Source organism: Leucoraja erinacea, chromosome 1 (assembly GCF_028641065.1).
Source record: "Leucoraja erinacea ecotype New England chromosome 1, Leri_hhj_1, whole genome shotgun sequence".
In the NCBI taxonomy this organism is placed as follows: Eukaryota; Metazoa; Chordata; class Chondrichthyes; order Rajiformes; family Rajidae; genus Leucoraja; species Leucoraja erinaceus.
Window position 1 is genome coordinate 103,048,649 of NC_073377.1, and position 18,925 is coordinate 103,067,573.

The 18,925-nt window shown below is 43.3% G+C and overlaps 1 protein-coding gene across 2 annotated transcripts in view; it reads left to right on the forward strand.

Annotated features, from left to right (window-relative positions):
* Positions 1–13,374: 13,374 nt before the first annotated feature.
* prdm5 (PR domain containing 5) overlaps positions 13,375–18,925 on the forward strand; it is a 290,483-nt gene continuing 284,932 nt past the window's right edge. The window contains exon 1 of one of the 2 annotated variants that reach the window (XM_055640489.1): positions 13,375–13,664. In XM_055640489.1, the coding sequence (XP_055496464.1) occupies positions 13,572–13,664 (93 nt within the window). In that variant the 5' untranslated portion in view covers positions 13,375–13,571. The remainder of the gene's footprint in view (positions 13,665–18,925) is intronic. The other variant, XM_055640479.1, reaches the window with a different exon arrangement.

Sequence of the window (18,925 nt, forward strand, 5' to 3'; positions counted from 1 at the left end):
CCTGTAAATTAATGGCCATTTAAATCAACTTGCGAGTGGGTTTTATTGGAATGGGACCATTTGGAACGTTGAGGTTGTGGTGGTTTATACCCCCATATCGACATGCCGGTTGGTATGGGGTCTAAATCACTGTTTCGCAACATAAAATGTGAACTAAAGGCATCTTAAGAAACACTTATATACATAAAAATAAACAACTTTATTTTACCTGTCACCTACATGAAATCCGTCCCCGTTGTCGGTGTTTAAGGCTTTAAAAGCTGGTTTTAAAATGACTCTAGCGTTGGAATTGTCAGGTGATTTAAAAAAAAAAGACACAGAACGGCCGTCGGAACAATTCTTCAGCAAACGCTTGGACTCCGACAAAATATAATCCAGGACAAGGTAAGAGAAAATTGTGTTTTAACCCCGACCCCCCCCCTCAAATGCGCCAAAATTGCGCACACGGCCAGTGGCAGAACTGCAGCGCTGCTGAAGGTAAGTATTGTAACATACCTACAACTGGATGACATTAGTGTCACCCAGGAAAACAAGAGTTTCCAGGACAGGACTTACAGCGAGATCGTCACACCAAAGATACTGGAAGAGAGAAGGTAGCATTGTTACAAAATTTTGAGATTTAAAAAATCAAGTCTGTAATTTATCCCATCAGAAAAAGCATAAAAATAAGTTTAATTTGACACCTAATTCACTTTCATATCTCAAGTATTTAAAAAGTTACGACTATTTTCATACTCGGAAATTAGCATCTTGTTCCCTATTGATTTTCTATGGACATAACAAAAAAGCTGCGATCATGGACAGTCAAAAGGCCATAACCTTCTTAAAAATTAAGAGAACTGAATGAAATTTTCAGTTATCGTAGATTGAACCATTCTGAAACAAACATAAAATAATCTAACTTGGATGACCGGAAATTAAAGCATATAATTAGTTAGTTACCCAAGTGTAGCAAATTTCAAACTTCAATTACTAGATCTAAACATCTATCCATTTCTTAATAAATGATTAACGTTTTTAAATAGCCCAAGTGTCCAAATAATATTCATAAATAATTCGCAATAAAACATGATTTTAAAATCTCATTGACATTCATTTATATGCCAAATGGAAGGAATTTAGTGTTCAATTGCTGTAAATTAAAGTGCATTTTAAATCGGCTTTCTAGTGGGTTCCTGTGAACGCGCTGGTTTAGAACGTTCACATTGCGCTGGATTTGTGCCCTCAAATGCCCAGAAAAATACTGCGGGATATAAAGAGCCCAAAATTCGCTACTCACTATAGAAAACTTTATATACAGTGTTCTTAAGAAGCCCCTTTTAATGTAAAAATAAGGTACATACCTTTAAATGTTTGCTTTATAAAACCCTGGGGCTGCGAGAGGTCGCGGGTTTAGAGAGTGATTTTTAAACTACTATAACTATTATACAAGGCCATAAAAACTAATAATACCTTTTGCGACGGGGTCTTTCAGCGATTTTTCGTTAATGATTTACTAGGCTGAACATTTTCGATTGCAACAGCCTAGTAAAAATCGCATTTTAAACCCGTCCCCTCTAAACAACGCCAAAATCGCGCACACGGGGTGAGGCAGATTCTCAGCCACGATTCAGGTAGGTTTTGTAACATACCTAGAGAAGGTGGGTGACGATGAGGGTGGGAAGGAAGCTTGGAGTACAGGAGACCCCGGGGGATGTACCTCATGAAAACATGTTCACTCTCTTGGAAGCTGTCAGGACAGAAGACACTGCCAGTCTGTGCGGTGGACTGGTCTGCGAGTCAAAGTATTGCACTGATGCAAAGCCGAAGAGACAGATGTCAGGCAGAACCGTGATAGTCAGGGATTCCATAGTGAGTGGTACAGACAGGGGTTTCTGCGGCAATCAGCAGGATTCAAGGATGGTGTGCTGCCTCCCTGGTGCCAGGATTCAGGATGTCACGGACCGATTGCAGGGCATCCTCAAGGGTGAAGGTGAGCAGCTGGAAGTGGTAGTACATGACGGCACAAATGACGTCGGGAAGAAGATGAAAGAGATTCTGCAGCGTGACTTTAAAGAGCTCGGAAAAAGGCTGAAAAGCAGGTCCTCCAAGGTTGTTATCTCCAGTTCCTCGTGCTGGTGAGAGCAAGAACAGGGAAATAGGGGATTTGAATGTGTGGGTGAGGAGATGGTGCAGGGTGCAGGATTTTATATTATTAGACCACTGGGATCTGTTTTGGGGTACGTGAATTGTACAAAAGGGACAGGTTGCACCTTAACAGGCGGGGACTGGCATTCTGGCTGGCAGGTTTGCCACTGCTACACGGGTGGGTTTTAAACTAAATAGTGGGGGGACAAATTGGAAATACAAGGATGGAGTTAAAGGGAAAGAGAGTATGGGAAAAGTTAAGAATTAACGGGACAGAAAGCTCACGAAGGGATAGGAGAGTATGGCCAAGTGAAATAGGAATTAATGTGAAAGGTGAGGTGAGTAATGGATTAAAAGTATTATATATGAATGTGCAAAGTATAAGAAGTAAGGTCGATGAGCTTGAGACTCAGTTAGAGAATGGGAGATGAGACATTGTGGGGATTACATAAACATGGCTGCAGAAGGATTGGGATTGGAACTGAATATTCAAGGTCATACGTCCTATAGAAAGGACAAGCAGGTGGCAGAGAAAGTGGGGTAGCTCTGTTGGTGAGGGATGAAATTCAGTCCCTTGCGAGGGGTGACATACGGACTGGCGATGTAGAGTCGCTGTGGATAGAATTGTGGAATTGTAAAGGTAGGAAGACACTAATGGGAGTTATCTACAGGCCCCCAAACAATAACCTGGATATAGGGTACAAGTTGCAGCAGGAGTTAAAACTGGCATGTAACAAAGGTAATGCCACTGTGGTTATGGAAGATTTCAATATGCCGGTAGACTGGGAAAATCAGGTTGGTTCTGGACCCCAGGGAGTTTGTAAAGTGCCTCCGAGATGGATTCTTGGAGCAGTTTGTACTGAAGCCCAATGGAGAGAAGGCAATTCTGGATTTAGTTTTGTCTCATGAACCTGATTTAATAAGGGAACTCAAGGTAAAGCAACCACAAGGAGCTAGTGACCATCATATGATAAGTATTAATCTGCAATGTAAGAGGGAGAAGGTTAAATCAGTATTGTCAGTGTTGCAGTTGAACAAAGGGCATTGTGAAGGCATCAGAGAGGAGCTGGCAAAGTCGACTGGAAAAAAATCCTAGCAGGAATGACAGTGGAACAGGAAAGGCAGGAATTTCTGGGCATAATCCAGAAGATGCAGGATCATTTCATTTCATTCCAAAGAGGAAGAAAGATTCTAAGGGGAGTAAGAGGCAACCGTGGCTGACAAGGGAAGTTAGGGATGGAAAAAGGACTTCATAACGTACCAAAAAGGGCAATAATGTGTGAAAAGATGATGTACGAGGTTAAGCTGGCCAAGAATACAAAGAGGGATAGTAAAAGCTTCTTTAGGTACGTTAAGAGAAAATGATTAGTGAAGACAAATGTGGGTCCCTTGAAAGCAGAAACTGTTAAAATTATTATGGGGGACAAGGAAATGGCAGAAGAGTTGAACAGGTACTTTCATTCTGTCTTCACTAAGGAAGACACAAATAATCTCCCAAATGTACTAGAGGACAGAGGATCTCGGGAGTCCGAGGAACTGTAAAAAATTTGCATTAGGCGAGAAATAATATTGGTAGACTGATGGGACTGAAGGCTGATAAATCGCCAGGGCCTGATGGTTTGCATCCCAGGGTACTCAAGGCGGTGGCTCTAGAAATTGTGGATGCATTGGTGATCATTTTCCAATGTTCAATAGATTCAGGATCAGTTCTTGTGGATTGGAGGGTAACTAATGTTATCCCACTTTTCAAGAAAGGAGCGAGAGAGAAAACGGGGAATTACAGACCAGTTAGCCTGACATCGGTGGTGGTAAAGATGCTGGAGTCAATTATTAAAGAAGTAATAACGGTGCATTTGGATAGCAGTAAAAGGATTGGTCCAGGTCAACATGGATTTATGAAGGGGAAATCATGCTTGACTAATCTTCTGGAATTTTTTGAGGATGTGACAAGTAAAATGGATGAAGGCGAGCCAGTGGATGTAGTGTATCTGGACTTTCAGAAAACCTTTGATAAGGTCCCACACAGGAGATTAGTGGGAAAAATTAGAGCACATGGTAATGTGGGTAGGGTTTTGACATGGATAGAGAATTGGTTGGCAGACAGTAGAAATAAACAAATCCCTGTCCGAATGGCAGGCAGTGGCGAGTGAAGTGCCGCAAGGCTCGGTGCAGGGGCTGCAACTATTTACAATATATATTAATGATTTAGACGAAGGAATTAAAAGTAACACTAGCAAATTTGCAGACGACACAAAGCTGGGTGGCAGTGTAAACTGCGAAGAGGATATTAAGAGGTTGCAGGGTGACTTGGACAGGTTGAGTGAATAGGCAGATGCATGGCAGTATAATGTAAATAAATCCATTTTGGCGGCAAAAACAAGGAGGCAGATAATTATTTCAATGGTGCCAGATTAGGAAAATGGGAAGTACAACGAGATATAGGTCCCTGCACACCAGTCACTGAAAGTAAACATGCAGGTACAGCAGGCAGTGAAGAAAACTAATGGCATGTTGGCCTTCATAACCAGAGAATTTGAGTAAAGGTGTAAAGAGGTTCTTCTGCAGTTGTACAGGGTCCTAGTGAGACCACATCTGGAGTATTGTGTGCAATTTGGGTCTCCTAATTCGAGGAAAGACATCCTTGCTATTGAGGCAGTGCAGCGTCGGTTCATGAGATTAATCCCCAGGATGGCGGGACTGCAATATGAGGACAAGCTAGATGCAGGAAAAATGGTCCCAATGTTGGGGGAGCCCAGAATTAGGGGCCACAGTCTAGGAATAAAGGGGAAGCCATTTAAAACTGAGATGAGAAACAACTTTTTTACCCAGACTGTTGTGAATTTGTGGAATTCTCTGCCACAGAAGGCAGCGGTGGTCAATTCACTGGATGAATTTAAAAGAGAGTTAGACGGAGCTCTAGGGGCTAGCGGAATCAAGGGGTATGGGGAGAAGGCAGGCATGGGTTACTGATTGTGGATGATCAGCCATGATCACAATGAATGGCGGTGCTGGCTCAAAGGGCCAAATGGCCTCCTCCTGCACCTATTTTCTTTGTTTCTCAGGAGGTCAAAAGAGCCAGCTTTTAACATAAGACAAGTTTGGAGGAAGAATTTACATATTATCTTCTCCAGAAGCGAGAATTTCAAACAATTGAAAATGCCGGTTAAAATTCCTAACCTCGTGTGATGTAGCAGGGAGAGATGTACATCCTACAGTTTCTCTCTCGTAAATACCCCCATGCCAGGTCCTCCATTGTTCTTCCCCTCCCCCCATGGTGGTTCCCCCATGCCATCATCGATCACGGGTCGACCCGCGAGGCTTTACTGATGCCGCCGCGTGACTCAGTCGACCGCTAGGCCTCATAACCAAAGATACTAAAGGAACTCCTCTAGGACCTTTGCCCACAGCCACTGTCAAGGCTCCACTGCCACTGCCGAGGCTCTAATGCCGTCGTGAGGCTCCATTGGCCCAGGCAGGCTTCGCCGCCTGGCCTCCTGGGAGGCGTCTGCCTCCGCGGCCTCCTGGAAGGCCTATGCAGGTGAGTCGGGCCTACCGGGTGGGTTCCGGTCCATTAGATTCAGATTCAGATTCAATTTTAATTGTCATTGTCAGTGTACAGTACAGAGACAACGAAATGCATTTAGCATGTCCCTTGAAGAGCGACATAGCAAACGATTTGAATAAAAAAAAATAATAATAAGGTCCGGGGGGGGGGGGGGGGGGGGGGGGGGGGGGGGGGGGGTGATTGGGGTCCATGGTGGGGGTGAGAGCGGGCCTTGGCGATGCTGAGCGTTCCTCCGCAGACAGCGCTTGCTTTGGACAGACTCAATGGAGGGGAGCGTGGAACCGGTGATGCGTTGGGCAATTTTCACCACCCTCTGCAATGCCTTCCGGTCGGAGACAGAGCAGTTGCCATACCATACTGTGATGCAGTTGGTAAGGATGCTCTCGATGGTGCAGCGGTAGAAGTTCACCAGGATCTGAGGAGACAGATGGACCTTCTTCAGTCTCCTCAGGAAGAAGAGACGCTGATGAGCCTTCTTGATCAGAGTAGAGGTATTGTGGGTCCAAGAGAGGTCATCGGAGATGTTGACTCCCAGGAACCTGAAGCTAGAAACACGTTCCACCTCCGTCCCGTTACGCAGTTCCATGTCCCGAAATGGAACAATGAAGTTCTTACTTGCAATAGCACGACAGGTATGTAAAGATGGTAAAACACATCAGATATGCAAATATGGGTCGTGCATGGAAATCCCTGATCTAATTTTTTCAGTTGGCACTATCTCTTGCTATCACTTCAGGTAAAATTGATTCTTAATTGTGATACGTTGTTTTGTAAATAGCAAGTGAACCTACTTACAAATGTTTTAATTACTTCAAAAAGTTTAAAATAATTTATACGTTTCTGAATGTTTTTTGGCTTTTAATATTTTTGAAACTTTTTTATTTCGAAGATTTCAAAGAGGCATGTTGGAAACATTTAAAAACAATTAAAAATTGTAGAAATTGTATTGTATGTATAGTTGAGGAGGGACATTGCCAGCTTCCATAGGCTATCAGTGAATGCTCTAATATTTATATTAAGTGGTCAGGTTGTGTTGGAGCCATGCTGCTGGATTCCTGGATGCAGATGGCCAATCTCACTGGCCCTTGGCATCCAGGCTAGATAAATAAGTGAGTATTGAGTTGATTGCAGGAAATTATTCTGGGCAGGGGGAGCAGGCTAGTGAGATCTACCTGAATACATTTGAAGATATTCATTGAGGTAGCAATGTTAGCCAAAATAATATGAAAAAGCTCCACTTTTTTTTTAAAGAGTGTTATGTAAATCACTGTAAGTGAAAAAGATTGGACCCACATACAGTTCAAAGTTTGGCACACACCGTATACATTACCAATTTAGGAACAATTTTGTGGCTTGGATTCAGACCCATTATTAATTGACCTGAGATCTGCCAAGTACATTTTCTACACGAGTATTAAAGTAAAATAGTATCAAATGTGAATTAAAGCATTCCTACAGTGAAAAAATGTCTGGGTGAAATTGTGCCAATGGGCTAAAGTTCTGAGCAGGCCCAATAATGTTAGGTGTCTCCCCAATTCTCCCAAACCTATATAGGCCTGATCACGGATATACCTCTGACCAGATGAAGCCCATAGGCAAACGTCATTACTGATGCTAGTCAATCTAGCAGTAGTAATTCTGTGGAAATCTTGATGTAAATCCTACGAAGGTCCAAGTAAAATAATGGAAAGTGTCAGTCATTGTATTCTCAGAAGAAAAAAGATAATAATTCAGCTGTACAGATCAAAACTAACAATAGGAAAATACCTGGCAGTCTGTAGTTAGATTTCACCCCTGCGGTTATAGCTCATAGTCAGAGTATTGCGTGTACAAGTTGGGAGGTCATGTTCCAGTTATATAAGGCATTGGTAAGGCTGCATTTAGAGTATTGTATTCAGTTCTGGGCACCAAATTATAGGAAATATGTTGTCAAGTTGGAAAGGGCACAGGGAAGCTTTACGAGGATGTTGCCTGGACTCGAGGGTCTGAGCTAAAGGAAGAGGTTGACTAGGCTGGGACTCTTCCTTGGAACTCAGGAGGATGAGGGGTCATCTTATACAATAAAGAAGTATAACATCATGAGAGGAATAGAGCGGGTAAACGCACAGAGTCTCTTACCTAGAGGAGGGGTCTTGAGAACCAGAGAACATACGTTTAAGGTGAAGGGGGGGGGGGGAAAGATTTAATAGAAACACGAGAGGTAACTTTTTCACACAAAAGGGTGATGAGTGTATGGCACGAGCTGCCAGAGGAGGCAGTTGAGGCAAATACTATCACAACGTTTAAGAAACAATTAGGCAAGCACATGGATAGGACAGGTTTAGAGGGATATGGGCCAAACACAGACAGGTATGACTAGTGTGGATGAGACATGTTGTTCGGTATGGGCAGGTTGGGTCAAAGGGCCTGTTTCCATGCTGTATGACTATGAATGGCAAAGGAATACTGTGGAATACCTTTGGCTTTAACATCTGAAGTCAAGCCCCAAGGACTTGGATTCACTACAGGGAAAAAAAGTGACTTCACATGTATAATTACGATCCTCCCAAAAGTACCGCTGCCTGTGAAGTATTTAAGCCCTCAGTCTTGCCTTTCAGCAATCTCTACCCACATTTGTTCCATCATAAATTTAACACAACTTTAACTCTTTAACACATCATAACTTCCACACATTATTATCTATTTAGTTGCAGGGGACATAACACCCAACCTCAGTAAGAAACATTCATGAATACAGTTCCTTTGTTGCTACAGAAGCAGGTACCTGTATCACCTAAATGTAGCCAAAAAAAGCAGATTAACAGATTGATTAGGGATAAACACATCATGATGCAAGGTGAATGCAATACAATTAATACAATCAGTTTTATTCGTCACATTGCACATAAAGTGCAAGTGAAATGAATGTGTCATGAATAAAGACACTGAACTCTGATGTTTGATCTAACATCACCAGTTCAGATACTGATAATGGGTGTTGTGAATGTTATTGTAAAAGTGGGATTTGCACTAATAGAATGGGAGGTCCAGAGGTCCAGTTCATGGTACAGCCTAGCTGTCCCCCGTCCCCCCCCCCATGTTTTGAGAGGTGGGGGACAATCCCCACCGTGTTTTGCTACCTGGGCTCTTCAGCCAGTCCCAGGTCGGCTTGTTTACCACAGGTCTAGCTGTAGCGCCCAAGCCACCTGCGTTCCCCGGGACTGCCTGCAGTTCCCAGGTCGCCTGTGTGGCCCGGGACTGGCTGTAGCGCCCAGGTCGTGACAACTAATTGAAAAAAAATACACCTGCAGGCCGGATGATTTCAGGTTACGGGCCGCATCCGGACCCCTGTCCCAGATATCAGGCCTCATTGTGTCCCCCACATGTTTTAAAAGCAATTTCCGCCCATGAGTGGAGAAGTACTGTTTGGGAAAATCTAAATCAAGCAAGGGCAGACACACAACACAGAAATGCACAAATAGTTGATTAATCTATTATTTTGATTGCTTAATATTTTTGAAGGATACAAACATGAAAATATTGTGGAAATCTAGTGGGATGTTGGTAGGATCCAGACTCTGATTGCACAGCCAGCAAGGACAGACAGACAGCTAATATGCTCCAGTGTCTTATTTTTCTTTATTTTATGCTTCCTTCTGTTATTGCCTAGTTGCTGGCATTAACTGAACCAGCACTGCTGCTAGTTATGAGAGGTGGCACAAGCCACAAAAGACTTACAAAAACCACTCAAGGGTTATATACCTCCAAATCTGTGCAAGCTCTGGAGCCATTCTTTCAGTTCAACCATTACACATGTTATGGTTTGACTCTTATAATATGATCACACAGGTGTGATTCCAAAGTTATTGTCAATCTCATTGGTGCTGTAGTCTTTATCACCAAACGATTAACTGCCAATCTCCCTTAGATTCCCTAATATTGTCCCGAAGAGTATTGCTTTCCTTGTGTGTTTGAATTGACCATGAGAAGCCTGTAATTATGGTCAATGAACAAATGGACATGAATTAATTGGAGTCCTTAATGCCCAACAAAGATGCCCTGGTTCTGAGGAAGTGTCCTTGGTGCAATATGGGAGCAGTCAACTATCAATGGACTATGGGGAAGCCACAACTGGGTGGCGCTGCAATGGCTGCCTCACCAACAGTCTCTCGTCCTTTTCTCTCTTTGTTGTTTTTTAGTATGTATTAAATGTATATTTTAGTATTCTTTAGCTTTGTTTTATGTCGGGGGGTGGAGGGTTGGGGAACACTTTTTTAAACTCATACCTCGACGGAGATGCAATTTTTTTCCATATCGTATCTCCGTCCGCGCTGCGGCCTAACATCGAGGATCTGACGGCCTCTTGCTGAGGATCGACTTTGGGAGCTCCAACTTCAGATTTTAGCACCGTGGAGCTCGCAGTCCTTTGGTTAGGGACCGACTTTGGGAGCTCCAACCGCAGCATCTTCGACCGCCCCTACAGGGGGGCTTCGATCGCCGGCTGCGGGAGCTTCAATTGCCCCAAGTACGGATGGTTCAGCTGCCTCGACCGCGGGAGAATAAAGAGTGAAGAAATTTAGACCTTATTGCCTTCCATCACAGTGAGGAATGTGGGGAATCAGCTGTGGTGGATGTTTATGTTAACTTTTATGTAGTTTGTTTGTTTTGTTGCTTTTTCTAGTATGACTGTATGGTAAATCGAGTTTCACTGTACCTTAATTGGTACACATGACAATAAAATACCTTTGCACCTTTAAACCATAACTTTCATCAAGATCAATCCTTGTACTCTCAAAAAGAGCTGAACTCTGTTTTCTGACAGTAATTGTGACCTTTCTGATGGATCGGTCATCTGAAATTTGTCAGATTTCATGGTTCCAACTACTGCCTGAGAGCTTTCTGTGGCAAAGAAAATCAAGATTCTTATTTTAAAGGGTAGTATGTTTTATGGTCTGCTCTGCGACCATAACTGTGCCTTCCTTACATGGCAGATTTTTATGAACACCTGCTTCTTAAACCACAGACCCCAGAGGCAAGGGTCATTTTGCTGGATGGATGCATGAATAATACTGTTGGACTACTCCCTGTGGACAGGGATTTTGGTTCAAGGCCCTTCTCCTCCTCCATCCTCCTGCAGCATGTTGCCTGTTTATCGTCGGCTCATTTACTATGTCATGAGAAAGTACCCAAAAGGTATGGCAGCCAAAGCATTCATCCATGTTGTCCACACTATATGTAAAATCATCGGAAAATAATTTTGTTCCTGACAGTGGCCAAGATCAGCAACGTCAGAAAAATTGCAATCAAGCCTCAAAGCACCTGAAAGCAATTCAGGACCCTTAAAAAAAAAAAAGAACATTTGGATGACCTTTACTGGTGCTAAATACCAGCATTTCACATGTGTTCTTCATACTGAGTTTTAAGTTCAGTGACATGATCCAATTTGTCAAAGTGGTTGTCAATTCAGTTCTGCACAAGGTCTTCTATCATCATTTGGCTACTCTATAGAGTGTGTGTGTGAGAGAATGCAAAGTACTCAACACTGTAAGAGTTGCTGAAATGAGAGCTACCAAATAGTCACTGAATTTTAGCCTTCCAAAGCGCCTCAAGAAAGAAATAATAAGGAAACACACCTTCCTCATATCAAATATCAGAGAGGACAGTTGCCTAAACGACTACATATGGCACATAAGGGTCAAGAGACACATTTACAAGATTAGTGCATTCAGGCCTTGGGTAATAGAATGGAAATAACTGTACTTGTTGGGAATATCATCTGTAGGAAAGTCATGAATATTTCAGAATATATCCACTGATTTATTTACCAATTATCCTACTAAAACGCAACTTTAATAAAAAATTTTACAAAAACATTTATTCGTCTGACAAGTAGTTTTAAAAAAAATGTAAAACAAAGTTGAAACTTGTAATCGACCTATAATTTTTTTTGTTTGATTATTGATTGATTGATTATTGATGTGAGGAACTAGTATCGAGGCTGGAGCAAACTGCAGTTTAACGAACAAAAATTCTGATGTTGACAAAATCTCCAATAAAAGCAGAAAATGCTATAAATACTCAGCGTCAAACAGCAAGTGTGGAGGGAGAAACAAAATCAATGTTTCAGATCAATTATTTTTCATTGTGCATTCTCATAAAAGATCATCAAGCAGAAGCATTAACTTTTTTTCTCTCCACTGATGATGCCCGACCAGCTGAGTATTTCCAGCATTTTCTGTTTATATTATTTGTTTTTGTTTTAAGTTCCCAAAGTGTAAAATTCCTATTTTTGCCAGACGTGCTATGCACCTGAATATGAAAGGACTAGAACTTGTGTTCGGATAATTCCAATCAATAATACAAGGTTGTTTCCGGAGGCCAAAACCAAGCACTTTAGCTCCATTTTGTGCATTAATAAAGCAAAGCAAATGCCGTCACTTGACATATTAGACTACCTCAACCCATACATATTGATAGACAATGGACCGTTTATTTTATCAATCACTTTTTTGAATATCTTTCATTCATTTGTTCTCTCACGGCCTATACCTCTCATTTACCTTTCCCCTGACCCTGACTCAGTTTGAGGAAGGGTCTTGACCCGAAACATCACCTATTCCTTTTCTCCAGAGATGCTATTTGACCCACTGAGTTATACAAAGTTTTTGTGTCTATCTACATAATGATAGACTTTTTTTTTTGAAAAGCAAATGCAATTCAAATCAAATTGGTAAATGTCATTTAAACATGGAGTGAACAATTACTGAGGCACATTTAAGAAAGCACTAAATAGATAAGAAATGCTGGAGTAACTCAACGGGTCAGGTAGCATCTCCAGAAAAAGGATGGGTGATGTTTCGGTTCGGAACCCTTCTTCAGACTGAACTGTTAATTTTCAGACAGTCTGAAGAAGGGTTCCGAGCCGAAACGTCACCCATCCTTGTTGTGTCTATCTGCGATATAAACCAGCACCTGCAGTTCCTTCCTACACTTAAGAAAGCACAAGTCTTATTGGTATTAACATCCAAGATGTGATTTACTTCGGGCGATGTCGCTGCGATTTGTCCCCCAAGCCACCGCCTTATTGCCACAAAGGTAAACCGACACCATATGATGTTCTGGATGCTCGTTTCTTGAATTTTTGACACATTTATCATCTCGCTGGTACTGTGGCTTCGACGTCATTCTATCACAATGAAGTGCCAGACAAATCGCATTTTTTTACATTATGCTGCTGGTTATGATGAAATGGAAAGGCTGGTGAAATTGATCCTCTTAATTCCTTTGGCGAACAAATTTGTCTTTTTACGTTGGGTGACGCAAAAAAAACAAAACGACTATTCTGCTTCAGGTGCTGCATAATATTAAACAGTAAAACATAAAGTGTTGGGGAATCTTGATGGGTCAGGTAGCATCAGTGGGGGGACAGAATAGGCGATGTTTCGGGTCCGGACCCGTCTTCAGACCTGATTCAGGGTATATTCCATGTTAAACTGTTTGAAAGTATTAAAAGGGATTTTTGAAATTCCTCACAACTTTTCCACAGCTCGCATAGCTCGGCTGCAAACGGCCCGGATTCACTTACAACCAGACGGCGACTGGGGTGTCCGGGGAAGCGGAGCGGCGTGCAGCCCGCCTGCCTGCAGCTCACCCACCGGCCTCGCTCCCTCCCACCCACCGGGCCTGCCTCCAGCTCACCTCGCTGCTTTCCACGGAAAGCTTTGGTGCGAGTGAGAGGGTGGGAAGTACCCAAGCCAATCAGAGCGGCGCCGCCCAGGACTAACATGGCAGCAGCGCCGGGCCAGGCAGCAAGTTCCCGCAGGCAATCCGACCGGTGACAGCGGCTGCAAGCGCCCGACCTGACGTGACCTGACCCGACCCGACCCATCCCGCCGTCACCATGCTCGGCATGTACGTGCCCGATAGATTCTCCCTAAAATCCTCCAAAGTGCAAGAAGGGATCGGCCTGTACACTGCCAGACGGGTGAAAAAGGTTTGTGTCTTGTTTTTGTTTAAAAAGAGGGGAGAAACAAAATCAAAAGTTTTCTTATTTTCCTTAACGTGAGGGAAATAAGCGCTTTAGTGCTGTTTCCCAAGGTTTCGCAGCTTTTAGGAGAGTGCCGGAGGAACGGCGGTCATAGGCGTCTTGCTCGAGTGCCACGTATTGAGTGCGCTGCTTGCTCTGAGTTTGTACACTCGCCTCAGCCCCCGGACTGCAGCCGCTAGCCCGGGCGACACAAAGGGAACCCCTCAGGATTATTACTACAACTCCGCCTTTACTGTATCTGCATCTGATTACGCGGTTAACTATATGGCCCCTCTTAGTTCAGCCACTGAATTAAACTAACCCATGCCCCGCCGCATAGGTAGTTTCAAACGTCTGGTGAATGGTATGCACCTGAAATACCCATTGTTTATTATTTCAGATTTACATCATCTAAAGTATTATTATACTACAGTGATTTGATAAAAATGAACAGAAAGTTAATTTACTGAAAGATCAAACCTTCTACAGGTTGAGCATATTGGGTCTCCTTCATTTACCTGTTTAAGATATGAGCTGTTTTACTTTTGAGTGTTCATTTGCAGGTAACATTTTCCAGACTTTGATAGATGGTTGGGATGCTTTTGATCGTGATCCTGACCTCAGGTGCTGTCCGTGTGGAGTTTGCACTCCATGCATTTGGTCCAGGTGCTCCATTTTCCACCCTCATCCGAAAGACATGTGCGTTTGTGGGAGTGGAAGCAAATGTGTGATAACACAGAACTAGTGATTGATAGCTAGCATGGACAGTGGGCTGAGAGGCCTATTTCCATGCCGTATCTTTCCATCAAACAATCTTTATCAATATCTGGACGTGTAGAATCTGGTCGTTCTTGCAAGTAAAATACTTCTGTCATTGGGAATTAAGAGGAAGACAGTTCAAGAATGTATGCTGTTGTGTCTGGTTTCTTGTATGTGGCTCATGTATATTTACTTCTTGGACAGTCACTGAGGACTGAGGATCACCTGTATTGACTTCATCCTGTAGGTGAAATTTATAATTGTCCTCTGGTCAAATTGATTAATGAATAAACTAGAGGATGATAATATTTTATAAAATGTAATGTGCTAAAAATACTGCAACGTGTGATCATTGAATGTGGAACAGGCCAGCACAGGTACAGGCACTTCAGCCCACAATGTTCATGCCAAACATGATGCCAAGTTATATTAATCTACTGTGCCTGTATGTGATCCATATAGCTTGATTCTCTCCATAACCATATGACTATTTAAAAGCATCTAAAATTATCACAATCTAATATACTTCCACCACCATCCCGGGCCGCAAATTCCAGGCACCCACCACTCTGTGTAAAAAAACCTCTCCCTCACATCTTCTTTAAACTTTGCCTCTCTCACTTTAAAGCTATGTCCTTTAGTCTTTGACATTCCCACCCTTGGGAAAAAGGTTCTTACTATCGAATGGACTGATGGAGAGTGAAACGGAGTCAATATCACTGATGGGTAACTTGCTATAGAGATGTGTAGAAAGGAACTGCAGTTGCTGGTTTACACTGAAGATAGACACAACAAGCCAGAGTAACTCTGCGGGACAGGCAACATCAAATGCTGGAGTAATTCAGCAGGACAGACAGCATCCAATAGAGATGGCCAGTTATGATACAGAGAGAAAAACAAAGTTATCTGAAATTGGAGGTTTTGATGTTAAGTCTGGAAAACTGCAGTGTGCCCAGTAGGAGGATAAGGTGCTGGTCTTGGGGCTACTTGGAAAAGTGCGGGAAGACACTCTGAGCCCAGGAATTAAAGTAATGGACAGCATAAAGCTCATGGTCACTCATGCAATGTGAAAGTAGTGCTCCACAAAACAGCTACACAGTTTGTCAATGTAAAGGAAACCAAGTTTTGCAAAATAAATGTAGTACACTAAACTGGAAGAAGTGCAAGTGAATCGCTGCTTCACCTTAAAAATATTTGGTCCCTGGACAATGGGAAGTTTAGTCTTGTTAATTGTCACATGTACAAAGGGACGGTGAAAAGCTTTTTTGGTTTGTGCTAACCAGTCAGTGGAAAGACTATGCATGATTCCAATCATGCTTTCTACAGTGTAAAGTTACATGATGAAGGGAATAAAGTTCAGCACAATATAAAGTCCAATCTAGTCTGATTAAAGATAGTCTGAGGGTCTCCAATGGGGTAAATCGTAGCTCAGGACGGGAAGAGATTAATGACTAGTGTGACATTTCCTGTGATGTGTGTGCAACCTGACACACTCCATATTGAATTGTCCAACTTCAAGCAACTTCCCTTTTCTCTCTCTATCAGATATGGGCAATTTTTGCAGCATATCATCAATCTATGATAGACAAAAATGCTGGAGAAACTCAGCAGGTGAGGGGCAGCGTCTATGGAGCGAAGGAGTAGGTGATGTTTCGGGTCGAGACCCTTCTTCAGAATCAATCTGTGATATAGGCCTAGTGTTTACGAAGGAACTGCAGATGTTGGAAAATTGAAGGTACACAAAAATGCTGGAGAAACTCAGCGGGTGCAGCAGCATCTATGGAGCGAAGGAAAAAGGCAACGTTTCGGGCTGAAACATTGCCTATTTCATTCGCTCCATAGATGCTGCTGCACCCGCTGAGTTTCTCCAGCATTTTTGTGTACCTATGATATAGGCCTACCTTTTCTCTGACTATTAGCACATCCTGACCTGCTGGACTTGCTCTGCAGCTCCATTATTATTTGATTCATTAACGTATTTTACTGAAGAACCTAAATGACCTATCGCCATGATAACCCTAGTCTCACCTAATCAGTCAAGTCAAGTCAACTTTATTTGTCACATACACAGAGAAGATGTGCAGTGAAATGAAAGTGGCAATGCCTGCCGATTGTGCAAAAACAACAGAACAACAAAACAGAATAGAACAGAACCAGTATTTACATTTTAGAATTTAAAAAAAAGACGCAACACAACAGTAAATTAGTCCCTGGTGAGATAAGAGTTTACAGTCCTGATGGCCTGTGGGAAGAAATTCTGTCTCATACTCCCTGTTTTCACAGCATGACAGTGGAGGCGCTTGCCTGACCGTAGCAGCTGGAACAGTCCATTGCTGGGGTGGTGGGGGTCCCTCATTATGTTGCTGGCTCTGGATCTGCACCTCTTGGTGTATAGGGGGCGCTGCAGTGGCAGCAGCCCTGTCAGCAGCGCGTTAGTTTTTTTTCCAACTTTTTAAAAATTTTTTAGTATGTTTTAAAGTATGTTTTTGATGTTTCTCGGTGTGTTTTGTGTGGAGGGTGGTGTCAGGGGGTAAGGGGGAAACCGTTTCTGCCGCCTCCTCCATGGAGAGGCAACTTTTTCCAGGTCGCCTCCCCCGTGGCCTAACAGTAAGGATCGGCACGGCGCAGCGTGGACTCTCAGCGTGGAGCGGGTGAGCACTCGCTGGGGATCGCTGGAGGGAAGCGCTCCGTTTCGCTGGCCCGGGCAGCCTGAAGCCACGGTCTGCACAGCTCCAGCTGGCGCGGCGTCTACATCCCTCGTGGGGGACCCGGGGGAAGAAGAAGCCATCACTGCCGGCCCGCGGCCATCTTCTACCGCGGGTCCAGCATGGACTTACCATCACCCCTGGAGGGGAGCTTCGACCACCGGCCCTGCGGTCTGCGGTGCTTCTGGCTGCGGCGCGGCGGGAACCTTAAATCTTCGACCGCCGGCCTGCGGCCTACACCAGCCTGAAGCCGCGGTCTCTGGTGGGGAAGAGCCGATCCTGGACTTACCTTACCTTTGACTTTGTCCCTTACCATCTGGACGCCTGCAGCAACGGCTGCGGAGGGTGGAGGTCCCAACCACGGGGGATAATGGCGGTGGTCTGGCCAAGTTCTGTGCCTTCCACCAAAGTGATGAATGCTGTGGTGGATGTTTGTGTTACATTTTTATTGTGGTTGTGTGTTCTTTATTAGTAAGATTAAACGAGAACTTACCAGTTTGAAGTTTGATCGTTATTTTATGAGGAGTAACGTTGAGGGATTACGCGAACAACCCCGCCAGGACGCATGCGGGTCATTCTTCAAATCAGCGGTGTGAAATCACAGATAACTGTAATGACTAAACATAGTAAGATTAGAGAAGATACCAGTTGAGTATATGATCAAGGGTGGGAGCGGAGGGCACGTAATCCCTCATCGTTACTCCTCATAAAATAACGATCAAACTTCAAACTGGCAAGTTCTCGTTTAATCTTACTATTTTACTTCGGAGTCACGTGAGTGACTACGTGAAGATTTTAAAGCTCTGTGATTTTATGCCGTGGAAACGAGTCCATGCATCACATCTGCCTTGAATATGGGGAGAATAGTGTTAACATCATTAGACATCAATACGATATTGAAAACCCAACGATAAATATATTAACACCAAATTATAGCCCCTATTTATGGGGTAAATTATATTACAGAACTTAAAATTGTTTTTGAAAATGTTCCAGGTTCAATGACTGGTTTGTTATAAAATCGTTGGAAAGTTTTCTCTATTGACCATCCTGCTGTCTTGAGGATTTGGTCCATAGGAACATCCAACTTCATAGGCGCCGATGTAGCTGCAGCCCTGGTGGAGTGAGATTTTAAAATGCTAGTGTCTACTCCTGCCTTTATTAGGACCTGTTTTAGCCATTTAGAGATGGTCTGGACTGTCACTGTTTTGAGTGGCTGTTTGTAGCTGATTAAAAGTTACAATTCTTTCTCTCTGATGATCTTAGTATACTCCATATATAATAGTAAGTGAGTTACAATACAGAGACGATCATCTGTCGGGTAGGCCCTGAATTCTGTTTTTAGGCCTGCTGACCCCTGTCTGTTTTGTTTGACTAATTCATTGATGTGAAAAGTTAAATTTCCAGATGAAATAGTCATGTTGTCCAGCCTTAGTTTATGTAGTGACTGGACCCTATGTGCCGTGACCAAGGCCATCAGCATGACTGTTTTCATAGTCAGTTTCTGTAGGGACAGAGCTGTAGCTGGAGACCAGTTTCTTAACATGGTCAGTACAATGTTCACATCCCATATTTGGGAGTACCTGTTTCTTGGGGGATTAACATTAAAAATGCCTCTCATGAGTTTGGTTACCAGGGTATGTCCCAACAGAATGCTGCTCTGTTCCTTGCCACAGGTATGTTGACAGAGCACTTCTGGCGCAGTTGATGGCACTATGACTGAGCCTCTCATCGTAATGGAGACTTGCCAGGAATTGCAGAACA